The 19,646-nt window shown below is 49.0% G+C and overlaps 1 protein-coding gene across 2 annotated transcripts in view; it reads left to right on the top strand.

The window, feature by feature from the left end:
- The window catches only part of LOC142301860 (disintegrin and metalloproteinase domain-containing protein 9-like), a 168,964-nt gene that overhangs the window by 19,597 nt on the left and 129,721 nt on the right, over positions 1-19,646 (top strand). For both annotated transcript variants that reach the window (XM_075342901.1, XM_075342902.1), the window contains one exon: positions 10,726-10,787. In XM_075342901.1, the coding sequence (XP_075199016.1) occupies positions 10,726-10,787 (62 nt within the window). The remainder of the gene's footprint in view (positions 1-10,725; positions 10,788-19,646) is intronic.

The raw sequence follows: 19,646 nt of genomic DNA, 5'->3' as shown, positions 1-19,646 counted from the left end.
ATAGCGCATGAAATCGGCTTTATTTCTACAGAAAAACTGCATCCATTATGCAGTGTTTCTGCAGTGATTTGACACGCACATGTGCTGTCAAATCACTGCAGAATATTCAGCAGGTACGTGCGAACAAGACCTTACACAGGCAGGCTCGGGTGTTGACCAGCTGTGTGCTTATTAATAGTCAGCATAGCAAGAGTTAACCTCTGCTAGCCTGCTGGTTACCTCTGGGAAGAAATGTTTTTTAAGATGATGTTATCGGTCTTCCCTTGCCGACTATAGTTTATTGCTGTGTTGTTCTGTGTGCTGTTTTATCTGAGTCCTACTGGTGATTATATTGCATGGTGCTTGGAGTTGTAGTTGAATTCTCTTGTCGTCTTGTTATTTCCTCCCTGCTCTTATTTTACTCCTTATCTTATTGTCTTGTACCTTTGTGTGAGCGTACTGTGAGATATAGTTTTGGTTTCCACTGTTTGTTTATCTCGTTTGATTTTATCCCACTCCTGTCCTGGCCCTTCCCTGGGATAGGGGAGAGGGGTATAAGATTAGGGCTCAGGGTCAGGAAGGCGGCTCAGACATCCTCACCTTCAGAGGAAACTCTGAGATAAGGGACAGCTATGACCCCCCTAGTCTGAGGGCAACTCTAGGAGTCCTTTTCCCGTGCTCTCCCCGATCAAAGTGATACATCAATTGTAGCAAGTGAAGCCCTAAATTACAAAGGTAGTTCCAAATTCTCAATCAGGAACACATCGCTCCCCTGCTACCCAGCTTTTTCTTTGATAGGGTGCTGTGCACTACTAATTGATTGACAGTGTGTACCAGTGGCAAGAACAATGTGTTCTCCCATGCTGCAAGCAGAGGGAGCTTTGCCTTCACTGTCGGAGGAGCACAAGAGATCTGAAACTGGCCAGGTCAAGCAATTCGGCCAGCCTCAGAGCATCAATTACAAGCTCTGGAGACTGGCCACAAGCTTTAGGAGACTGGCCACTGCTGATAGGGTAAAGTTCACACAGTGCGTTTTTCGCGGCGTTTTTGCGCATTTTTCAGGTGCGTTTTTCGCCTCAAAACTGCATGACTTTGCTTCCCCAGCAAAGTCTATGAGTTTTCATTTTTGCTGTCCGCACACAACTTTTTTTTTAAGCTGCGTTTTTGAGCTTAAAAAAAAAATGGACATGTCAATTCTTTCCTGCGTTTTTCTGCGTTTTCCCCAAATGCAATGCATTGGAAAAACGCAGAGATCAAAAACGCAGCAAAACGCAGCCAAAAACGCACCAAATTGCGGTAAAAACGCATGCGTTTTTTGCCACGGGTGCGTTTTTGCGCGTTTTTAGTGGCCAAAAACGCAGTGTCAAAAAAACGCAGCGTGTGCACATAGCCATAGACTGCAAAAATGGCTGGAGACCTAGAGAATAAGCAGTAAAGATAGGATTACAATACATTTGTTCTTGAGAATGGCAACGATTTTTAAAAATAAGTAATTTGCAAAGTTGTTTGTTTTTACAAGCTGCTTTCAATGCTACTTATTTCTGAACATGAAAAACAAAAACCAAGAGAAATTGGCCCCAGGCAAAGGATTAATTCCAATGCAGATAATAGTGAACCAGCAAAATATGTGCAGTATGTAGTAAATCACATGTTCAATAAAAAATGTATAAAGCTTTTATTAGATACCATTAAAAGACATAAAAATTGTCAACATACACGGATAAATGGAGAAAATGGCAGGTGAGCTAATACAAAAAATGTTAAAAAAAATATTTATGTACATCGTGCACATTTGTTTATTTGTTACCATTGGAGATGAGTGGACTCATGGAAATTTGGTTCGGCGGGTGCAGCGGGAATTTTCAAAAACTTCGATTTGGGACTTGGAGTTGACCTTGACCCCAATGGAAGTCACTAATTGGGCAGTCCGGGTCTCTGCACACATGCAGCCAGCCATAAACAGATCACTTCCAGTGGAGGGTGGGCAGGGTTTGTCCATTTTTTTTTTAGGGGGGTGCACACTACATTCTATCATGTTGTTGTTACCCCCAGTGTAAGGCTGGTTTCACACTACGTTTATTTAACATCCGTCCATAACGTTTTTTTAGCGGAAAAGCGGATCCAGTGCAAATGCGTTTTCATTTCAATGCATTTGCAATGGACTCGCGTTAACATGCGTTCACCTGCGTTTGCGTGCGTTATAGTGAGGATCCAGCGACTTGCAGTTCTTTAACATCTTTCAAAAACGCTACTTGTAGCGTTTTTGAGCTGTGTCCAAATACTGCATGTCACCGGATCCTGACTAAACAGCACGCAAACGCAGGTGAACGCTGGCGTGCTGATAGACAGGATCCTGCTTTTGTACTGAGCATGCCCAGAAAGTACTGAGCATGCCCAGAACCAGTCTCGCATGATCTGTCTCTCTCTCCTCCTCCCTCCCTCACCCTCTCTCTCTCTATCTCTGTCTTTCCCCCTTCCTCCCCTTCCTCTCTCTCCCACCTGAGAGCTGCGGACACTCGTAACCAAGGTAAATATCGAGTAACCACTTCTCTTAGTTACCCGATGTTTATGTTGGTAACGTGTGCAGGCAGCCCGGCACCTAGCAGCTGCAGACACTCGTAACCAAGATAAATATCGGGTATCCAAGCCCGATGTTTACCTTGGTTACCAGCGTCTGCAGCTGTCAGAAGCCGGCTCCCAGTCTAGTTTCCCTCACTCCCGATCACATGACTCCAATGCCCGCCCCTAAACATCCAGTGACAGGATCCTGCAAAATAACAGATGCGTTTGCATGCGTTTTTTGCTGTAAAAGCAGGATCCGCTTTTGCAGCAAAAAAACGTTCCTGACGCATGTTAAATAAACGTAGTGTGAAACCAGCCTAAGCCGATGGCCAAACTGCTTGCACTGGGCTCAGCACCATATATCCACCATCCTGGGTCCTTCCCTGATATACATGTCCTCCATCCTGATGTGTAAATGTTTCCACTCTACTCAACGGGTCTCTGTGTACCGCCCTTCTCTCAGCAGCCGAGCTGCTCGGATCCGGCCCTTCTGTGGGTGGCTCGAGGGTCTCCGGACCCGGGGGCCTCACGGTCACTTCAAATGAAAAGGGGTAGTGATGGGATGATGGATGTGGGACGTAAATGTACGGGCTGAGCCATACGGAGATCGTGACGCCAACCACGGTGTGTGGTGATATTGGACACCACCGCTACAATTACGGGGCACCCGGGGGAGATGTTGTGCAGCAAGTTGTTAACCCCTCCGTGGGCAGGGATGGTGGCCCCGGGACCCGTTGGGGGTTTGGCGATGCAGAGAGATGGGCGACCGCAGGGTGCTGGTGTACTCACTATTAGAAAACACACGAGTCTCTGGTAAAGGTGATGGTGGTCGGTGCCCGCAGCGGGCTGCGTTCTGGTTTCCCCCACACGGCTGGCGGTCTCTCTTTCTCCTGCACCTGTTTAGAATGGTGGACTGCCTGCGCTTGCAACTTCAGGGGTCCTCTCCCGGCTTGTGGTCGCCTAAGGAGCCCTTTGCCCGCAGACGCTGGCCCGTGGGATCTCTGAGCCGTGGCGGCGGCCTTTTATCCCCCTCGGTGGGCTGTTGCCTTCAGTCGGGACTTTGGGTGGGACAGGACCTCTAGTCCTGGCCGTAATCAGTTAATTAACTAAGTCCAGTCGCTTCTGGGCTTAGCTTCAGGGTCTGAGTAGCCCCCATGTGTGCTCCGGTTTCCGAGTCGGTTCCCCGGGTCGGTACCGGCATGCCACTACCCTGTCCCGGTCCACCTCGGTTCAACCGAGCCGTCTTCCCGGCTCCTGCAGACGGAGACCGCCGTCTGCCTCCTAACCAAAGGCACCAGGGCTCCTACCCTGGTACCTGTCAGTTTGCTTCAGGCCTCAGACACAGGCCTGACCTCCACTCACACTGAATTCTAGAACTCATCTACTTGAACTGAACTGACTTTTCTCTGACGCCTCATTGGGGGACACAGGACCATGGGTGTTATGCTGCCTATCCATAGGAGGACACTAAGCAGATGCAAAAGCATAGCTCCTCCTCTGCAGTATACACCCCCTGGCCGGGCCAGGCAACCTCAGTTTTAGCTTAGTGTCTGTAGGAGGCACATCTTTCAAGGTTTTGTTATTTTTTGAGGGCGATAGTTTCCTTTTGGGACCGATCTCCCAATACCATCAACGGGTGGGAATGCGGAGTGCTGCCTCCACGGACCCCCTCCTGCGACGCTGGATCCTGGGCTGCCTTTTACTGGACGACGGGTCCCACAGACACCGATTTTCCAGAGCCCAGGGCAGAGGCACAATTCCTCAGCCCCTCTTTGCAGGCTCTGAGATGAACATTGCACCTGTGTGGCCGGACACAGGGAGAAAAGCAAGCTGACTCTGCTATTTCCACTGCCTGGACTGAAGCAGTGTTAAGGACCCAGAGCTCAGGAACTCACACTGAAGATCTCCACAGAACTTACTCCTTCCTGAGGATGCAGGGCCATCGGCTGATTCTGGTGAGGTACTTGCTTCACTTGTAGCTCTGCTGACCATTGCTCCCCCTCCTGGCATACTCCTATTAGGAACATGCAGAATTCTAAGGGCACTAAGAGCGCTAAGGCTCACATAGTCTATTGCTCAGCCTGCACTGCCTGCCACGCTGAGCTACCACATAAACACGCCTCTTCTCTCTGTGAGTCCTGTGCCCCTATAGCCCCCAAGACTTCCCCGCCACCACCGCCGCAACCGTCAGCCCAGAGCCTAGGGCTCCCAGCCCACCGGAATGGGCACAGTTTCTGTCCCAATCCATGGAAAAACTGTCACAGAACCTGGTTCTGGCTATGCAATGGCATCCTCCACACCCTTCTGGGCCCCTGGACGGAACGCAGCCTGAGGATACCCCTATGGAGGATCCTTCTGAGGTAATCCGGGCACATGCTTCACCGGTCGCAGGGATCAGGAAAAGAGCACACGGCCGGGTGTCTCCAACACTCTCTCATGGCCCCCATGGCTCTCACTCGGGAGCACACAGGGCAGGCTTTCCTACACGCTCCACAGCTTCTGAAGAGCTGGAGGAGGGAGAATGCTGTTTGCACAAGGAGGATTCCTTGTTTTCATCACCCCCAGATGATCAAACTGCAATAGACTCCCTTATAGCAGCAATCAACCAAACTCTGCATGTGGAGGATCCCCAATCTACGACCATGCGGTCTCCTTTAAGAAGGCAAGGAAACCCAAAAGGTTTTCGCTGATCACCCAGAGTTTCAGGATATCCTCACAAAGCAAAGGGAGAAGCCTGACAGGTGCTTCGGTAACCGAAAACTCATGGAGTCCCGGTACCCTTTTGCCTCACCTGCCCCTAAAGGCTGGGCCGATCCGCCCTCGGTCGACCCCCCGGTCTCCCGCCTTACCACAAAGACGCTCCTGTCTTTACCCGATGGTTCCTCCATCAAGGACCCGACAGACAGACAGGTGGAGCACCTCGCCCGCTCTACTTTTGAGGCTGCGGGTTCCTCCCTCTCACCCTCCTTTGCCTCTGTGTGGGTCGCAAAGGCGATCTCGGTCTGGGCAGAATCCCTTAACACTTCGCTTGAGGAATCCCAGTTCACTCATACCTTCACAGAGGTAACAGCTCAAATTGCCGCTGTGGCGGAGTACCTCATGCAGGCCTCCATAGACGCTGCTGTCTGCGCAGCGTTTGCCGCCTCAAATACCATAGCCATCCGTAGAGCTCTCTGGCTCTGACAATGGCGAGCGGACTCTGCCTCCAAGAAGTCTCTCACGGGCCTTCCCTTTTCTCCAGACCGATTGTTTGGCGAACGTCTGGACAAACTCATTTCTGACGCCACGGGATGAAAGAGTACCTCCCTCCCCCAGCTGCAGTCCAGGACAACCTTCACCAGACGTCCACAGTCCTCGTTCCGCTCCTTTCGGAACTCATTTGGTTGGTCGACATCCCGTGCTGTCCCCGCCACCAGCCGTGGTCTACGCAGGGACCGACCTTCTCAGCTCTCCCTGAAACTCACTTCGTCATGGCAGCCTAGACCGAAAAAGTCCAGGACTAGGGAGACTCGTCCACGACGTTTTCCTCCCTCATGACTCCTTTTGGCCCCCCCGGAAGACACACTCATTGTAGGAGGCCGACTGCGGCTCTTTCAACACATCTGGGCTGCCGCCTCAGACGACAAATGGGTGCGAGACCTTGTGCCTTCCGGTTACCACATAGAATTTCGGACCCGACCCCCGAGTCGGTTCTTTCTCTCAAACCCCCCAAAGACTCGAAAACAACGCAAAGCTTTTTTCTCAGCAATCCACTCTCTCCAAACAGCAGGAGTGATAATACCTGTCCCAGACGATGAGAAGTTCAGGGGGTTTTATTCCAACCTCTTTGTGGTCCCCAAAAAGGATGGGTCAGTTCGACCCATCCTGGACCTCAAACACCTGAACAAACATGTGCACGTACGGAGATTCAGAATGGAGTCCCTAAGGTCCATTATTGCATCCATGGTCGAAGGGGTATTCCTCGCTTCCATAGACATCAAGGACACGTACCTGCACATACCCATCACCCCAGATCACCAAAAGTTCCTCCGCTTCGCAGTGCAGGACTCCCACATTCAATTCGTAGCTCTACGCTTCGGCCTTGTCACTGCACCAAGGGTCTTCACCAAAGTCATGGTGGCCGCCATGAGCGTCCTTCACGCCAGGGGAGTAGTTGTTCTCCCTTACTTGGACGACCTCCTCATCAAGGCCCCCTCCTTCCGCGACTGCTCAACCAGCGTACAGATCACTGTGGACACCCTATCCCGCTTAGGGTGGCTAGTGAATCTAGACAAATCATCCCCGATCCCATCACGATCCATCACCTTCCTGGGCATGTCCCTGGACACCCGTCGGGGCTTGATCTATCTCCCCCTGGACAAGGCGATCGCTCTTCAACGAGCGGTACGCTGCCTTCTACGTCCTCCGTCTCGCTCCATTCGATTCGGCAGGATGGTGGCGGCTATGGAAGCAGTACCCTTTGCTCAACTGCACCTCCGCCCACTGCAGCTAGCCCTTCTAGCTACCTGGGACAAGAGCCCCTTCTCCCTGGACAGACATCTTCACCTGACGCCTTCAGTCAGGTACGCACTCTGCTGGTGGCTTCGGTCCTCATTCCTATCGAAGGGGAGATCCTTCCTCCCAGTGAACTGGCTGGTCCTGACCACGGACGCCAGCAGTGTACCGGCACCACACTGCTCAAGGACGTTGGACGCCCCAGGAGTCCTCCCTACCCATAAACATCCTGGAAATCTGCGCGATCTTCCTCGCGCTCAGGGCGTTCTGCCCTCTGCTAGCGGGTCGTCAGATTCGAGTCCAATCGGACAATGCGACAGTTGTAGCCTATATCAATCGGCAGGGAGTCCCGGTGATACTGATAGCACCGGACTGGCCCAGGCGCGCCTGGTACGCCGAATTAGTACAAATGCTCGCAGACGTACCGTGGCGCCTTCCAGACATCCCAGACTTGCTGACCCAAGGGCCCATTTCCCATCAGAACTCCAGAGCCCTGAAGCTGACGGCATGGCCATTAAGACCTGGGTATTAACAAGAGCGGGATTCTCCCCCGCGGTTATTTCCACCATGATCAGCGCCCGAAAGCCTGCTTCATCCCGCATTTACCGACGGATGTGGAAAATCTTCCTTTCATGGTGCAGGGAAACTAACGTCCAGCCTATTCCTCTGGCCATCCCTAGAATTCTCGACTTTCTACAGTCTTGCTTGCAAGCAGGGTTGGCTCTCAGTTCCCTTAAAGGGCAGGTCTCAGCGCTCTCAATCTTCTACCAATGCCGCCTGGCTCAAAAACCGCAAGTCAAGACCTTCCTCCAGGGCGTTTCCCATCTAGTTCCCCCGTACAAACGGCCGCTGGACCCATGGGACCTCAATCTCGTTCTGCACGGTCTCCAGAGGTCTCCCTTTGAACCTCTCAAGGAATCCTTCCTTGCTCTTCTGTCCTGGAAGGCAACATTCCTGGTGGCAATTACGTCCATCAGACGGGTTTCGGAGCTAGCAGCACTCTCTTGCCGCGAGCCTTTTCTGATCTTTCACCAGGACAAGGTGGTTCTGCGCCCCCTTCCGGACTTTCTTCCAAAGGTTCCTACCCCGTTTCATTTGAACGAGGACATTGTTCTGTCTTCCTTTTGTCCACACCCAGTTCATAGGGTGGAAAGGTCTCTACATTCGTTAGACCTCATCAGAGTTCTCAGATATTACATTTCCAGGACAGCCCCCTTTAGGAAAACGGACTCTTTGTTCGTCAATCCTGAGGGGCCTAAGAAGGGACAGGCAGCTTCAAACGCGACTCTGGCTCGCTGGATTTGCTCTGCGATCCAGGAAGTCTACCGCTTGCAACTCAAGCCCATTTCTAGCGAGCTGCGGGCTCATTCCACGCGAGCAGTTGGCGCTTCGTGGCCATTCGGCATCAGGCTTCAGTGGAACAGGTGTGTAAGGCTGCGATCTGGTCTAGCCTACAAACGTTTTCAAAGCATTACAGAGTCCATACCCTGGTTTCAGCTGAGGCAAATCTGGGTAGGAAAATTCTGCAAACTGCAGTAGAGCACCTCTCTCAGTAGGTGCACCAGGCTGTCTGGGACTGGTTCCTAGTCCTTGGGTTGTGTTGTCTTGTTTTTATTTTTCCCACCCATGGACTGCTTTAGGACGTCCCATGGTCGTGTGTCCCCCAATGAGGCGTCAGAGAAAAACGGATTTTTGTGTACTCACCATAAAATTGTTTTCTCTTAGCCATCATTGGGGGACACAGCACCCACCCTGTTGCCCTGTTGGGCCTTGGTTCTCTCAGTACCTTATTTGGTTATGACTCTTCTTTTCTCATGTTCCTCTGTTGAGATAAGTTTTTACTGGCTTTTTCTCCTACTGCTTGTGTACTAAAACTGAGGTTGCCTGGCCAGGCCAGGGGGTGTATACTGCAGAGGGGGAGCTATGCTTTTGCATCTACTTAGTGGCCTCCTATGGATAGGCAGCATAACACCCATGGTCCTGTGTCCCCCAATGATGGCTAAGAGAAAACGATTTTACGGTGAGTACACAAAAATCCGTTTTTTCCCGCTTCGGGCTGTCTAAAACTCCTAGGTGGTCGTCTTCCAACCGCCTGGTTCTGCCCCCTGGTGTGTCTATCAAGCCCATAGGGGGTGATTAGGGTTTTAAGGGTTGGCTGTGTGTTACCTGTGAGGGAAGGGTGTAATGCGGGGCCCTATCTGTTACTACCTGGCCCAGCCAGGGCTTCACACATACACTGCAATACTCTTCAGCTGGATTTACATCCTTAGACCAACATCCAGCTGAAATAGGCGCTGGGGTCAGCAGGCCCTCTGCAGCACGGGCCCGGTCATGGTCACGCGCTCGGTGACTGCAGTTGTTACGCCCCGGTGTGTACATGTACCGCCCCGTGCTCGGCGTCAGCCGAGCCGCTCAGATCCGGACCTTCAGTGGGTGACTTGAGGGTCTCCGGACCCGTGGGGGGGTCCACAGTCCACAGTCACTCCGATCTAAAAGGGGTTGGTGGTTTGGGGGGACGTAGGTGTACGGCCGGAGCCGTGTTTGAGTTTGTGACGCCACCCACGGGTTGTGGTGAAGGGGGACACCACAGCTGCAGTTACGGGGCACCCGGGGGAGATGTTGCTCAGCAAGTTGTTAACCCCTCCGTGGGTAGGGATGGTGGCCCCGGGACCCGTTGGGGGAAGAGCTGGGTGGTGCATGGAGATGGGCGGCCAGAGGGCACTGATGTACTCACGATTAATAACACACACACACGAATCTCTGGTAAACCAAGGAGATGGTGGTCAGTGCCCGCAGCCGGCTGCAGTCTGGTCCCCCACCCGGTTGGTGGTCTCTGCCTTTCTCCTGCACCTGTTTCGTGATGATAGACTACCTGCGCCTGCAACGTCAGGAGTCCGCTCCCCGGCCTGTGTATGTCGGAGGAGCCCTTTGACCGCAGACGCTGGGCCGTGGGATCTCTCTGCCGTGGCTTCTATCCCCTTCGTTGGGCTTTTGTCTTCAGTCGGGACTTTGGGTGGGACAGGACCTATAGTCCTGGCCGCAATCAGTTAATTAGCTAGCCCCCAGTAGCTTCTGGACCTAGCTTCAGGGTCTGAGTACCCCCCTTTGTGCTCCGGTTCCCGAGTCGGTTCCCAGGGTCAGTACCGGTGGGCCAGTACCCTGTCCCGGTCCACCGCGGTTCCACCGAGCCGTCTTCCCGGCTCCTGCAGGCAGAGGCCTCCGTATGCCTCCTAGCCAAAGGTGCCCGGGCTCCTACCCTGGCACCTGGCAGTCTGCTAAAGGCCTGTCACACAGGCCTGACCTCCTATACTGAACTCTCAACTGCTCTCCTCAACTCAACTGCACTGTTTTCCTGCCTCAGGCTCTCTGAACTCCTCGGTGGGTGTGTCCAACCACCTGGCTCCGCCCCCTGGTGTGTCCATCCAGCATTGAGGGAGGTGACTAGGGTTTTAGTGTTTGGCTGCTGTCACCTTGTTAGGGGACTGGTGTTGTGCGGGACCCTATCTGTGACTACCTGGCCCGGCCAGGGCGTCACATACATAGTGTTTGTCGTGGCTTGTATGCAGTATATACATGTACAGTATGTTTATTGGTATCTTTGTCAACCTTAGTTGCCTGTAAAGTCAATTCTGTGATGTATAAATAGGTTATACTATATATATATATAAAACCTGGTTTTTGATTCCACAGGATCAGCTGAGTTATTCAATTACAATAAAAGGGAGGCCTCTTACCATGTCTTTGGATAAGCAGTAAGTGTCCCTCGTGTGTCTCATAGTAGGAAATTAGCTGTATAACAGCAAACAAAATCTGATAAAAACTGTAGCTGTATCATGGTTTATGTATAAAAATGACGTGACGGGAAATATCACAACTCAGCCTTTGGATATTGAAGTTGCATATAGCTTGAGACATATTCCATGACTTTTCAACCATCGTGCAACATATATAAACCAATTTATGACCGTGTACTCCAGCATTAGGCATAGTCAATAATTCTAAAATAACAAAACAAGAATCAGGGACTTGAAAAGTATTTACATAGTAAGGGTGCATTCAGACGACTGCATAAATCGGTCAGAGATTAGACCGCAATGATAGCTTCATATACTGTATTTTCTGTTCTATAAGGCTAGGTTCACATTTCCGTTGTTTTGCATCAGTCACAATCCGCCACTCTGATAAACAACGCAATCCGTTTGGCGGATTCCGTTGTTTCCCATAGACTTATATGAGCGGCGGATTGTGACTGATGACGCTGCGTTGCATCCTCCGCCCGACTGATCAGTCGTGGAACGACTGACCGTCGGGCGGCAGGAACGCAGAGTGTAACGTTTTTTGAGCAGCAGAATCCTTATGATTTTGCTGCGCATGCTCTCGGCTGCAGAACAGTCATCAGATCGCACGGCAGCTGCCTTCTGTGAGTGATCAGCTGATCACCCGGCGGCCGGCTTCTGTGAGCGATCAGCTGATCACCCGGCGGCTGGCTAATGAGAGCGATCAGCTGATCGCTCTCATTAGCCGGCCGCTGGGAGATCAGCTGATTGCTCTCAAAAGCCAGTGGCCTGCTATTGTGAACGATCAGCTGATCGCTCTCATTAGCTGGCCGCCGGGAGATCAGCTGATTGCTCTCATTAGCTGGCCGCCGGGAGATCAGCTGATCGCTCTCATTAGCCGGCCGCCGGGAGATCAGCTGATCGCTCTCAAAAGCTGGCGGCCGGCTATTGTGAATGATCAGCTGATCGTTCTCTGTCTCACGTTGTACAACGGAATCCGCTTTCTAATTCCAATTCTTGTCATCCGTTGTCATTTTTCTACATTACAGAATCTTTCCTAACATAACTGTCTGTAGTGCATATGCACATATAGGCATACACAGCTCTGCTACATGCACATAGATACACAAATAGACACACAGCTCTGCTACATTTATTTATAAACAGTGTAGGAAAGCCAGATAGGACTGCCTTAAATCCTAACACTGCAGGTCTTGATAAGGTGCACCCGGCTAACTTTGACTAAGAATAATAATGTTTAATAATATTTATTCACTTATATAGTGCCATTAATTCCACAGCGTTTTACATACATTGGTAACACTGTCCCCATTGGGGCTCACAATTTAAATTCCCTATCAGTATGTGTTTGGACTGTGGGAAGAAACCAGAGAACCCGGAGGAAACCCATACAAACACAGCAAGAACATACAAACTCCTTGCAGATGTTGTCCTTGGTGGGATTTAAACACAGGGTCCCAGTGCTGCAAGACTGCAGTGCTAACCACTGAGCCACCGTGCCGCCCCAACCAGGGCATGTGTTCACCTGGGGGCTCTCAGTCTGTTGGGATGATGAGCAGAATGGAGTGTGTTGAAGCTAGTGAGTGACCAGCCAAAATCTGAACTGTAGATGGGAGAGACAAGCCAGAGTCTCTCTGAATAGAGGCTGCACTGATCAGCTAGGGAAGCTGAGCAGTCAATGTGTTGGAGCTGCAGAGTAAGGCCGTAATCACACTTGTGAGAGACTCGCGCTAGTCTCACATCACATCACCTGGAACGGCCGTACACTCTCCTGACAGGAGCGGGTCAGCTGCATATATTTCTGTGCAGCTGAGAGGCTCCTGTCAGGAGAGTGTGAGGCCATGCCAGGTAATGCGATGCGAGACCAGCGTGAGTTTCTCGCAAGTGTGACTCCGACCTAACATGTGGAAGCTGCAGTCAGTTCAGTCTGAGCTGGGCAAGGAGTTAAAGGGAACCTGTCATGTGCAATATGCACCCAGAACCACGAGCAGTTCTGGGTGTATATTGCTAATCCCTGCCCGTCAGTCCCTGTATACACTAGCATAGATAAAGAGATCTTTAGAAAAAGTATTTCTAAAGATCTTTAACCGTATGCTAATGAGCATGGGGACTAGTCCCATGGGCATTGCTTCAATGGCTAGTCAGCCCTATTAGCATGTTAGCACACCCCTGTTAATGAATGTGCAGTGTCTGAGCATGATCTCACTCACTTCTCCGCTACCATCGCCGCCCAACGCTGGATTTCAGCTCCGTGAGCATGATCCTGAACTTTCGGTCATGCGCACTACTTCAGTTTGAAGTCAGGACGTGTACACCCAGCTTCATAGTGCGCATGACCGGAACTACGGGGACATGCGCACTGAGCCAAAATCCAGTGTCGGGCAGCGATGGTAGCGGAGAGGTGAGTGACATCATCCTCAGACACTGCACATTCATTAGCATGTTAGCACGCCCACAGGGGTGTGCTAATATGCTAATGGGGCCAACTAGCAAGGGAAGTCTCTGTGCTTAATAGCATACAATAAAATATCTTTAGAAATACTTTTTCTAAATTTCTCTTTATCTATGCTAGTGTATACAGAGACAGGCGGGGATTAGCAATATGCACCCAGAACTGCTCGTGGTTCTGGGTGCATATTAGACCTGACAGGTTCCCTATAAACACTTCTGGATCTCAGGCTGAAGATGATCCTGAAACTGGTAGGACCATACCTCTGCTTTGTGCAAAGTTGCTCCGAGAGAACGGACTGTATACAGTATACCACTTTATTGTGTCTGGGTGGAAGAAAAGGCCTCTGGTGTTGGTAGTCTCACACAAAAGAAGCTGAGAGGGATAGGACTGTAATCTGTTTGGGTAACCCACACTGACATACTGTATATGTGTTTGCAGAATGAACTGTTTATTTACCGCTGTACCTTTGTGCCCAGATGAGGCTGTTTTATTTTTAATGCCTTGGAATTTTATGAAAGTAATAAAACTTCACATGTTTGGACTAGATCGCATTGCCTGTGTGAACACTGCCTAATGTGGAGTGTGAATCCCTACAACACATACAGCTCTGCTACATGCACATATAGACACACAGATCTGCCAGGGTTGTTTTTTGACAAAGTGAGGCCCTGGGAAAAAACTAAGTGGGGCTCTAAACGGTAATGTGGCTCCCCTAAGGCTTCAGGCCCCACAGAGTATTACATCCCTTTTAAGATGCAATGCTTATCCCGGGTGATGAAGGAGTTAACCATTGGTGTCTTTTCACTTACACAATATCCAGCCAGTGAGTCAGCCAGTTATACAACTCAGGGAGCCAGCCAGCTTGGGAAATTCCCAGTTGCAGGGACAACCACTAGTGAGTCATCAGAAAGGTGGGGGCTGCACTGAGGGTGTAAGACCACACAGACAGTTTCATTTTTAGAATAGTCTGATACTTTGAACAACACGGTCGCAGGACAAGAATGTTTGAAAGCTTCTCCTGCTAGAACTGGGCTGACTGGCAAAGGGCAAGAGGCAACCTATGGAGCTAGTGAGAACATGGTAGTTGGAAGTCGAGCTTAACCGTTCCCACAGTGCCAGCGCTGTGCAGCGTGCAGAGCCCTAAGGGTGATACAGACTTTATGCTGGATCACCAGATTCTGCAGGGACATGGAGATTGCTTGCGGGACAAGTTGTACTTTTAACTAAAACCATACGTTTTACCATATAGTGTACTGACAAACTGCAAAAAAATTCCAAGTGCGGAAAAATTGCAAAATAAATGCAATTGAATGATGGTTTTTGAGATATTTTATTCACTGTGTTCACTATATAGTAAAACTGATGTACAGTCATGGCCAAAAGTTTTGAGAATGACACCAAAATGATATTGTCACATGATCTGTTGCCCTCTGGTTTTTAATTGTGTTTGTCTGATGTTTACATCACATACAGAAATATAATTGCAATCATATTATGAGTACCAAAAGGTTATATTGACAGTTAGAATGAGTTAATGCAGCAAGTCCATATTTGCAGTGTTGACCCTTCTTCTTCAGGACCTCTGCAATTCTCCCTGGCATGCTCTCAATCAACTTCTGGATCAAATCCTGACTGATAGCTGTCCATTCTTGCATAAGCAATGCTTGCATTTTGCCAGAATTTGTTGGTTTTTGTTTGTCCACCCGTCTCTTGATGATTGCCCACAAGTTCTCAATGGGATTAAGATCTGGGGAGTTTCCAGGCCATGGACCCAAAATCTCTATGTTTTGTTCCATGAGCCATTTAGTGATCACCTTTGTTTTATGGCAAGGTGCTCCATCATGCTGGAAAAGGCATTGTTGGGCGCCAAACTGCTGTTGGACAGTTGGGAGAAGTTGCTCTTGGAGGACATTCTGGTACCATTCTTTATTCATGGCTGTGTTTTTAGGCAAGACTGTGAGTGAGCCGATTCCCTTGGCTGAGAAGCAACCCCACACATGAATCGTTTCAGGATGCTTAACAGTTGGCATGAGACAAGACTGGTGGTAGCGCTCACCTCTTCTATTCCTAATAAGCTGTTTTCCAGATGTCCCAAACAATCGAAAAGGGGATTCATCTGAGAAAATGACTTTACCCCAGTCCTCAACAGTCCACTCCCTGTACCTTTTGCAGAATATCAGTCGGTCCCCGATGTTTTTTCTGGAGAGAAGTGGCTTCTTTGCTGCCCTCCTTGAAACCAGGCCTTGCTCAAGCAGTCTCCGCCTCACAGTGCGTGCAGAAGCACTCACACCAGCCTGCTGCCATTGCTGAGCTAGCTCGGCACTGCTGGTAGTCCGATCCCGCAGCTGAAACAGTTTTAAGATACGGTCCTGGCGTTTGCTGGTCCTTCTTGGGCGCCCTGGAGCCTTTTTGGCAACAATGGAAGCTCTCTCCTTGAAGTTCTTGATGATGCGATAGATTGTTGACTGAGGTGCAATCTTTGTAGCTGTGATACTCTTCCCTGTTAGGCCATTTTTGTGCAGAGCAATGATGGCTGCACGTGTTTCTTTAGAGATAACCATGGTTAACTGAAGAGAAACAATGATACCAAGCACCAGCCTCCTTTTAAAGTGTCCAGTGGTGTCATTCTTACTTAATCATGACTGATTGTTCGCCAGCCCTGTCCTCATCAACACCCATACCTGTGTTAATGGAACAATCACTAAAACAATGTTAGCTGCTCCTTTTAAGGCAGGAATGCAATGATGTTGAAATGTGTTTTGGGGGTTGAAGTTCATTTTCTTAGCCAATATTGACTTTGCAAGTAATTGCTGTTAAGCTGATCACTCTTTATGACATTCTGGAGTATATGCAAATTACCATTAGAAAAACTTAAGCAGTAGACTTTGTAAAAATTAATATTTGTAGCATTCTCAAATCTTTTGGCCATGACTGTATCTGTGTGATGCGTCAGGTCGGTATGAGTTCGTAGGAACCAAACATGTATTACTTTAATTCAAGGGCTTAAAAAAAATCAGAAGTTTGTCTAAAAAAAGTGGTGCACTTTTTGCGCCATTTTCCACAATCCATAGCGTTCTCATTTTTCTATGGCTCAGTGATGGCTTATTTTTGTGTCTCGAACTGACGGTTTTAACGGTACCATTTTTGCGCAGATGCTACATTTTGATCACCTTTTGGTGTCTGGATTTTTTTTGCCACTATGACGTTTACGGATCAGATTAATTGATTTTATATTTTGATAGATCGGGCATTTATGAATGCAGCAATACCAATTATGTGTGTATTTTTTTATTTTTTTAACCCTTTAATTTTTAATGGGGCGACAGAGGGGTGATTTGAACTTTTAGGGTTTTTGTTTTTTTTTTAAACTGTTTTTTGTTACTTTTTTATTTCACTAGTCCCCCTAGGGGACTATAAGGATGAGCAGTCTGATCGCTCATTTATTTCTATTGATAACAGCTACACAGCTCTGATCACTAGAAATACTCACCTCTTGTCACTGGCAGCACTCGGCCAATTGAAACGGGAAGTGACTCATGCTAGCTACAGGAGTTATCACATGACCCTGTACTACCATGACAACCGTCAGCTCACAGTGATCACGTCACAGCGGCATCGATGGAGTCGGGTAAGTGAAGATTTACCGCGGCAGAGATTTAAATAGCTGTCACATTTTGACAGTGCCATTTAAAGGGTTAACAGGTGCGGGTGGAACGCGAATCCACTCATGCCTGTGAGGCACAGATGTTAGCTGTTCAAATCAGCTGACATTTGTGCGGATCCCCTCCAGCAGCCGGCAGAAGCTTGCAGGCATTACACTATGACCGCTGAGGACAGAATTTTACTGCCTGCGGTCGTTAAGGGGTTAAACGAGCAATCGACAATATTGAAGTCCTGCAGCACTAGTTCCCTGGCCTCTTTACACAGGTTGATGAAGGATAATAGGCACAGAAGAATCACTAATCTATCAATCTGTCCCCTATTGTATCATGTTATCAGCAGCACTTCTGCGGTTTGCACTGGGTAAGGGTACCTTCACACTTAGCGATGCAGCAGCGATCCGACCAGCGATCTGACCTGGTCAGGATCGCTGCTGCATCGCTACATGGTCGCTGGTGAGCTGTCAAACAGGCAGATCTCACCAGCGACCACTGAACAGCCCCCAGCCAGCAGCGACGTGCAAGCGGCGCTGCGCTTGTACGGAGCCGCCGACTGGAAGCTGCGGAGACTGGTAACTAAGGTAAACATCGGGTATGGTTACCCGATGTTTACATTAGTTACCAGCGCTGTGTGCAGGGAGCAGGGAGCCGCGCACACTGAGCGCTGGCTCCTTGCTCTCCTAGCTGCTGTACACATCGGGTTAATTAACCCGATGTGTAATGCAGCTACATGTGCAGAGAGCCGGAGCCGGCAGCACAGGCAGCGTGAGAGCTGCGGAGGCTGGTAACTAAGGTAAATATCGGGTAACCACCTTGGTTACCCGATGTTTATCTTGGTTACAAGCTTACCTCAGCTGTCAGACGCCGGCTCCTGCTCCCTGCTCGCTTCATTTGTCGCTCTCTCGCTGTCACACACAGCGATCTGTGTGTCACAGCGGGAGAGCGGCTTTGAAGAAAACGAACCAGGGCTGTGTGTAACGAGCAGCGATCTCGCAGCAGGGGCCAGATCGCTGCTCAGTGTCACACACAGCGAGATCGCTAATGAGGTCACTGCTGCGTCACAAAAAGCGTGACTCAGCAGCGATCTCGGCAGCGAGCTCGCTGTGTGTGAAGCACCCCTAAAGTGATGCTGAAAACAAGGATTTTTATTTCATCATAAACAATCCAAAACACCTGATGAAGGAGCAGCGTTTTGCAATTTCTGATATGTTTATTAACTCTAACTCACCTATTAACTCTTATCTGTGATTCTGGGATTTATAAATGGATGCTACATATACACAGTATACAAGCACTGTATGTTACCCTGTGGGGATACGGCTCACTCGGTGGCGTTTGAGGTAGACACGAGAGGCAACTTTAAACAAAATTTCCAGGTTGCATTATTAAAATTACATAAAGCAAGCCAAACACAAGGAAAATAAACACTGCTTCATGGCAGGAAAACAGGATATACAGTCCTAATACTGGAACTTCAGTATTAGACCAGAATACAAGTCCAAGGATGTAGATTTCACAAAGGAGAACTTCTTACCTCTAGACACAAACAGCTAATGAATCCACCTGGACTTTCTTATGTCCACCATACCACACCCTGGAGTGGGTATATGTGGGCATGCAGTCCATGCCCAGGGTGGGGATATGTAAGCATCCAGTCCCACTCATCTCGCTGACTGCTCGTAAACCTGGCCCTTGTCAGCCCTATTAACTCTCTCAGTACTATAAGTACTTGGGCTAGCTTCCAAGCTTACATCACAGAGGACAACCACCTCTGTGATACATATCTCCACTCTACGACGTGTCCACCAGCCATCGTACAACACACATATATACACACACATAGAACTTATATGTGTACACCGAGCACACACACGCAGCTATATGTAAACAGAGAGCACCTTCATATAGACACATGCATACAAAAAGCATATACATAAAGACACAAGCCTGCCCTGAGTCCATACATTCTGATGTAGTCACTAATATACAGCTACCAAAAGCCCATATGTTTTGTTTGCATTTTACAGTGTACCAACTTTTCGTGAATTAGGGTTGTAGACACTAAAATATATTTGTATTAAAGCAGTGTACAGTACAGAGTACACCCTCATTGAATTGTATGGTGTTACATATCAGGACAGAAAAATAATAAAAAAGAACCATTTGATTCTTAGAATGTCTTAAAATGAGTTAAATATAACCTCAGATGAATAACAACACATCACAGATTTCCTAGTGTTAGTATGTGTTTAAGGAAAACCAAAATGCAGATGTGTGTGTGTAAAATTAAGAACACCTTCCATAGAAATTAAGAGGGTAAGTTGCAGCGGGGTGCTGCTAATCAAATGATTTTGATTAATTGTTTATCAGCATGTGTGACATCCTATTTAATAGCAGAAGTTTTAGCAGTTTGTTCTGAAGTATTCAGGCATGTGTTAACAAATAGAGGGCGATTCATCCAAGTTTTTCAACAAATTTTTCCCAAAACACCCCTGAAGGTCTGACGTAATCCACACGAGGTCCCACAATGATTCAGCTCTGCTACATCTGAAATTACAGCACATGATCATGTCTGCACGCTGTAACTGCTGGCAGAGAATGAGCTGTGATCAGCGGTGACGTCACTCAGGTTATTTGTGGTCACAGTTGGAGGTTCCCACAGTCTTCACCTGTGATCGCAGCTAAATAGATCTCAAGTGGTGT

Source organism: Anomaloglossus baeobatrachus, chromosome 4, assembly GCF_048569485.1.
Source record: "Anomaloglossus baeobatrachus isolate aAnoBae1 chromosome 4, aAnoBae1.hap1, whole genome shotgun sequence".
Classification (NCBI taxonomy): domain Eukaryota; kingdom Metazoa; phylum Chordata; class Amphibia; order Anura; family Aromobatidae; genus Anomaloglossus; species Anomaloglossus baeobatrachus.
Note: the sequence above shows the minus strand (reverse complement) of the source record. Positions and strands in the feature narration are given on the sequence as shown.